General features: G+C 49.8%; 1 protein-coding gene across 1 annotated transcript; it reads right to left on the minus strand.

Annotated features, from left to right (window-relative positions):
* Nucleotides 1-1,229: 1,229 nt before the first annotated feature.
* Nucleotides 1,230-6,654, minus strand: LOC120582271 (C-C chemokine receptor type 1-like). Its single transcript, XM_039837551.1, has 2 exons — nucleotides 6,398-6,654; nucleotides 1,230-3,739 (listed from the first exon to the last, which is right to left on the minus strand). The coding sequence occupies exon 2, from the start codon at nucleotides 3,668-3,670 to the stop codon at nucleotides 2,603-2,605; it is 1,068 nt and encodes a 355-aa protein (XP_039693485.1). The 5' UTR covers nucleotides 3,671-3,739; nucleotides 6,398-6,654; the 3' UTR covers nucleotides 1,230-2,602.

A 6,654-nucleotide genomic window follows, 5' to 3' on the forward strand; every position in this document is an offset into this window, starting at 1 on the left:
CTGGAGGTATCCTGAGTGTCGGAGGAGGGGTACACACAGGAGTCAGATCTTCTATCTGATAGAGTTGGGGAAAGATCACCCCACTTTCTTTGCTTTATTTTATTTAATCCTCAGAACAGCCTCATGGGGGTAGATTTTAGTCTTATCCTCCCTCTAGAGATACATAAATTGGAGGCTCATAGAATCATCCATCCAACCAGCATTGACTTGAGTACTTCCTACGTGTCAACCTTTACTGAAGTTACACGAGACGTGTGAAGGGTGGCCGTGTGTGTGTGTGTGCAGGGTGGCTGTGTGTGTGTGTGTGTGCATTTAGGAAACAACCCTGGAAGGACATGCACTAAAATATTAATATGCTAAGAAAGGCTGTATCTGACTAGTGACACGAAAATTGCTTCCATTTTCTTCTCTGGGTTTTTAATCTGTTTCCATTTTCCTACCATAAAAATGCATTGCCTTTATAGCAAGCAAGAAAAAAAATATTATTTCAAAAATAGAACTGGAAGAGGTTGTGATATATCCTTCGTTATGATATTGTTGCGGGTCCGATTTTATTCTTTGATGCGGTTTTCTTTTACCGAAGTAGGGGACAAATACTTCTTAATTCTGTTATGCCTCCTTCTCTCCACACTGCAGAGAAGGCTGGCAGGTTTATGAGTGAAGAGCTGACGTCCACCTTGACTTCCAAAGCCTATTGTTCACATTTTCCGCGTGGAGGCATACGCCTCATGCAGTGTGACCTCCTCTTCCCCAGACAAAAGTTTTCTGAACCTTCATGATACCGGCTTCGTTGCACAAAGACAACACGCAAATATTTCGGGTTTCTGCCTGCAGAGCGGGGTGGCTAGGGAAGAGTACAACTCTAGCATCCAAAAAGAGAGGGGCCAGCTCAATGGTGTCTCTGTGTTGTAAAGTGAGACATCCATCCTCTCAGGTGCTTTCTGCCTGATGCATACCTCCCTCCCCTTGGCCGTTGGCACCTTGGGTTCCACGGCAGCCCCACCCATCCTTCCTTGCTCTGCTGGCATCCCTGTGTCCGTCCACCTCACTGAGCAGAGGGCTTTCAGAGAGCAGACCTCCCTCCTGCATCTGTGTTTCCCCGGGCTTGCTCTGAATGGAACGGGTCCTCAGTCACCAGGCTGGACTGAATGGATTTGCAATGATGGGGTAGTGGGTGGAGTCATTTAGAGTGCATCCCAGCTGTGGAATTCAGTGCAGGCACCAAAAACAATGCTTCGAAATGATTTATTGACCCGGAAAAGTGATCAAAGCATCCTACCACTTAACAGCAACAATAGCAGAAGTCCATCTTTGTTGTGATCATAACTATGCACGAGAGAAAAAACAGACTAAAAGAAAACACATCAAAAATGTACAATGGTTGTCCTGGGGTGGCGGCATGATGGATGATTTCGATGTCTGTAATTTTTCCCTTTGTGTTCTTAAGCTGTTTTAGAAACAACTTTTTTTGTTATTGGGAAAATGATTTTTAAGAAAATGTAAGGCTGAGGAAAAAGGGAACAAGGGCATATTAAGTAGGAGCTCCTTGGTGAGAGATGAAATGTTAGACATTTGGGGTAAATAAGTTTCTTTGAGTTCGGGGCCCTCTCAACCTCCTACATCGAGACCGAGTCCCCACCCCACCCTGCGTGGTAGACAATCTCCTCTCTCTCAGCCTCAGACACCCTCAACTTTCACACTGGGTCACTTTTTCTGCTAATGGGCCCAAGGCAGTAGCCAGAACTCAGATCCGTAAAGCCAGAAGGCTTGGATGGATAACCAGAGAAGGAAATCAGCTCTGTCTCCTTTGGCCTGTTAGTAATTTCTGCAACGAAGCTGTCAGAATTTACTGCAGTATCATCCAACTAATGGGGAAGGGAGATTCTGGAACTATTCCAAAAGAAAGGCAGGGTAATGAACATAATGACTCTCTCTCCACTATGGCTGTTTCAAGAAGTACAACGTATTATGCACGCGGTCTATCTAGCCCACCGCCAGAATTGTTTGACTTCGTTGAATAGAAAAATCCTCCCTAAGGGAAGTTCCACTGCTGACAGCATTTTCCCGATCCTATTTCCCATGAGGTCTCAACATCATGAGTTCTACGTTCCTCAGGTTTTCCAAGAGCCCAAACCCTGGAATGGGGGCAGGGCAGGTGAGTGGAGGCAGCTGCTGGCTCCTGACTGGCTCCAGGCTGGAAGTGGACTCGACTATGGTAACTGTTATGTCCAAGTTCATTGGTGGCTAGAGGCAGGGATCGGGGGCAGGGAGTGCTCAGTGGCTATTTTTATAAACGTGAATGTTCACAAATATGAAACCCCATGTGGGCCCAGGCCCTTCACTGGCACCCTTTGTACCAGTCTTCTGGAACGTCCCAGTTCACTCATTCATCTCCAGGGAGAAGTTGATGGCGAAGACTCAAGTCCCAGGGGTGATTTAGTCTAGACCACCTTTAAGTTCCCTCAGGCCCAGGCGGTGTCATTCCACACTGCCAGTGGTCCGAGTCTGGCCGGAAGAGCCAAGCTTCCTCCTCTCCAGCCAGCGTCCCTGGCAGGTCGCTCTTGTGGGATCCTAAATCAGAACCCAGATCCAGGAGCCTGAGTCAGAACCCATTAGAGAGCTCGTGTTCCCCCGTGGAGGGAGACATGGAGCTGGTCCTCTCCAGCCTCTCTGTGGGGAGGAAGGGGAGCCATTTAGCCAGGTGTACGGCCAGGAACCTGTGAAACAGCTGGCACAGGTACCGGCGGAACCTCTCCCCAACAAAGGCGTAGACGATGGGGTTGACGCAGCAGTGCGTGTAGGTGATCACCTCCGTCACTTGCATGGCCAGGTCTAGCTGTTTGCTCTGCTCACACTCATTTTTCAAAAGGACGTCTTGGAAAGCAAAAGCAAACACAGTCAGATTGTAGGGTGTCCAGAAGAGAAAGAAGATGATCATGATGACAAAGATCAGACGGACGGCTCTGGCCTTCTTCTCGTTGGGCCGTCTGAGCAGGATCTTAATAATCCCCGTGTAGCAGACGATCATGACCACCAGAGGCAAGATCAGCCCCAGGATGTTGAGTTTCAGAGCCTGGAACTTCTTCCACTGTTTTAAGCTTTCGTGAGGGAAATGAAGACTGCAGGTATGGTGGCTGAACTCCCACTGGGTCTTGGAAAAGTAAAAGCCCGGAATGGCGGCCAGAATGGCCAGGACCCAGACGATGATGCTGGTAATGATCCCAAAGGTGACGGTCCGGGCCCGCATGGCAAACACGGCGTGGACGATCGCCAGGTACCGGTCTATCGTCAGCAGGATGATGAAAAAGATCTCGCTGTACAAGCCCACGTAGTAAAGGCCCGAGAGAAACTTGCACATGCCGTTACCGAATGCCCAGCTCTCCTTCAGACTGTAGTCGATCCAGAAGGGCAGCGTGAAGAGGAAGAGCAGGTCGGAGATGGCCAGGTTGAGGAGGTAGATGCTGGTCATGCTCTTGAGTCTCTTGTACTGCATGAGGACCAGAACCACCAGAATGTTGCCCACCAGGCCGATGACAAATACCAGGGAGTACAAAGGGGGCAGCAGCTGAGCCCCCAAAGCCCTCAACTCCGTCTTCTGGCACGGCGTTGTGTCCCCGTAGTCATATTCTGTGGTCACTTTATAGTCATTCATTGTGGTGGAAGTTTCCATCCTGGCTTCTCCCGTGGGTCAAGGAAAATGGTTTCTGTATTTATTTTCCTGTTTTAAAGGTGGTGGGCTCTGGGTGACAAAGACAAGGCAGAGGTTATACGTCTTCCACCGCTTGACAACTGTTTACTGAGTGCCCTACTTGTGGGCCATGCCCTGGGACCCGAGGCTGAGCAAGGAGGACCCTGAAACTCTCTGCCTTCATAAAAACTGCAGTCTAACGGGGTGGCGGGCGAGAAACGAACGTGCATAAATCACGAATTCCATTACTTTGGCGAGGAAAGACAAGTCCGGTGGGTGGAGAGCCCAGGCAGAGGGAGACCTCGGCACGCTGTCCCTGACCCACACCCACCTCGTGCCTCCTACGGCCTTGGCATTGCGCTTGGTGTTAGACAACCCTTGAGAGGCACCATTCTCGTTCCCCATTTCAGAGGTGATGACGCAGCAGTTGTGAGTGGTTAGGACACACGCCCAGTGAGCTCAAACCCGGGGGTGTGTCGATCTCATGACCGTTCCTGGAACCACTTGGCTTCTTTGCCTCCGACCCCCGCAGACAGCGGAGGTAAGCCCGGAGATGGAGGACTGAGCTAGGGTTTACTTTCTAGATAAATTACGGAGACACCTGATGGGGGGCCTTGGGGGCAGGGTGCATCAGCCACAATGTGATTGGAAGCTGGAATATTCCTGGCGAATTCGGCTTCACCAAGACGGACAGGACAGTCCCTGCCGTGTGAACCACACTTTGCAATTTTCAATATGTCGCCACCAGTCTGAATTGATTTTGACCTAAACGCTCATCAATAAAATAGATGGTACTTGTTTCATATTTCCCACCTTCAATCCGGAGTTTCTAGGGCTCGCCCCTTTACGCTGCTTCGTGAATGTCTCCCGCTTAGAAATTCACATTTCTGCAGCGGCCGTTGGAAATGAAGGCAGATGGATGAGGGGGATGTCGGGAACCCTGGCTGGGGGACTGTCGCTTCCTGCCAAATCCATCTCTATGGCTCACTCCTCCACCTCTGGACTTACCGCTCCCTTACCAGCCCTCTTTTTGGAGAAACCCAGGCTGGCAGTCACTCATGAAGCCATTTTGGCAATTTCTGATTCCTGCTGCCACCGTCAGTGCTGGCAGCTCAGCTGGGCCATCGGCACCTTGGGGTGGGCTGGCAGGTGTGCAGCGGAAGCAGCAAGCATCTTGGAAGCATGGGGAGCCACTGGTGCAAGACAGAACCCGTGAGCCCAGTTTTGGGGGGAATTTTGGCAAAGGCAAAGGCACATTCAGTCAGCATTGCCAATGTGCCATCTGAATAGGAAGTCACCTCCAAACCCTTGACTTCCAACTCCATTCACCGTTTACCCAACTTGTTGGGCACCAAAAATAACTCCGGGGCACGCTGCTCCTGAAGTGAGGTAGGCTGGGGCGGGGCCTTGGAGGAGAAATCAGAGGACCGTGTTGCCATCCGACCTGCCAGCACTGCTGTGGTTCTGTGGCCAAAGGTTGCCCTGCAGTCACTCGGCTCAGTGGTCAGCTCTGTCCCTGGAGCCTGGCACCTCCCAGTGCCTGCATCCTCCAGCCTGGGAGCTGGTGATGTCTCTGAGCAGAGAAAGGGCAGCCTGGGGTGGGAAGGACACCCAGGCCTGCTGGTGCACAGCAGCTGGCTTATACCGGTTCACAAGAACCAATCGTGTGCATCTCTTCCCAACTCCGCAATGGGCGCGTTGGTAGCTTGAAATCAACCATAGTGGGAACACTTACACATGGAAATTGGCAAAGACTAGAAAGCAGGGCTCTCTTCTCAAGAGAGCGCATTATGAAACATCTATGAGCACATCAATGCCTCCCTTACGGTCTGAATACCCTAGCAGCTGTCTTGCTAATCAGAGTAAGAAATAAAGGGTCAGTGTATGGCACACAGGCTGGTGGCAGGCTATGCAAAGCTCTGGGGGTTTCTAACTCTGAAACTCTGAGACCCTCCAGAGTTCATGGAGAAGCAGTTGAAGTAGATACCTCCAAGTAGCCCCATGCCCCTCCATCTTCAGGACAAGGGTCTGCTTGCTGCCTCTTTGTTAGTAGAACAGAATGCATACATCCCAAGAGGTCACCGGGCCCGCTTCCCGCCTTGGGGTGGATGAAATTCTCTCTCTTCCAAACTCAGCCTGCAGTCTGATTTTGAGCTCCTTGGTTCTAGTTTTCTTAGGAAATTAGTTCAGTATCAAATCATCCTTGCTCCTGCAAAGGCTTTTTTTTTTTTTTTAAATTCATATTTCCCCTTGCCAACGATTTCTATACCATGCATAGTTTTCACTTACATAGGGAAGATTTGGCAAATAACATGCTCTCGAATAGCTTTCCGCAGAGAGTGTCCCTTGTCCCTTAAAACTGGGCTGACTTTCTCAATCAGGCTCTAACACCAATCATTTAAGAAAGCTCTTTTTTTTTTTAAGCAAAAATTAAAACCTATTTTACATCTGAGCACCCAAGCTTGTAAATCCACCCGTTCTCAGTATTGCTACTCAGTTCCTCCATCGCCTTATAGATACATCAACAGGCTACTTAGCCATCTGCCTGGCCCTTGAAGAATCCCTCACCTTTGAGAAGATAGACAGGTAAACCCGTAATCACCAGTAATGAGAAGAACCACAGTCCTGCCCAGCTGCATGCATGTATTCAAACAAGGTGGCCCGCCATAGAAGCTGACAAGACAGAAAAGACAAGTGCCACTTACTCTGTCTGGTTTCAAGGGATTCTGTCCATGAAGTCTTTGCTTCTAGAGCTTTTAGAGTCTTTATAAATTCAAGATTCAAGGTCCAGATAGTGTAGGAGGTACTCAGCTTCCTGTGTCATAATGGAGATAGGACTCCGGGGTTCTCGGTAGCTCAGAATGACAGGAAGGGGATAAAGTTCTTCTTTTTGTATGGTTGGGTGTCCATGAACGGCCACCACGCCCGCCAGTGGCCAGTTCTTGCAGGATGAGTTTGCTCTAAGA

This window comes from Pteropus medius, unplaced genomic scaffold, assembly GCF_902729225.1.
Source record: "Pteropus medius unplaced genomic scaffold, Ma_sr-lr_union100, whole genome shotgun sequence".
In the NCBI taxonomy this organism is placed as follows: domain Eukaryota; kingdom Metazoa; phylum Chordata; class Mammalia; order Chiroptera; family Pteropodidae; genus Pteropus; species Pteropus medius.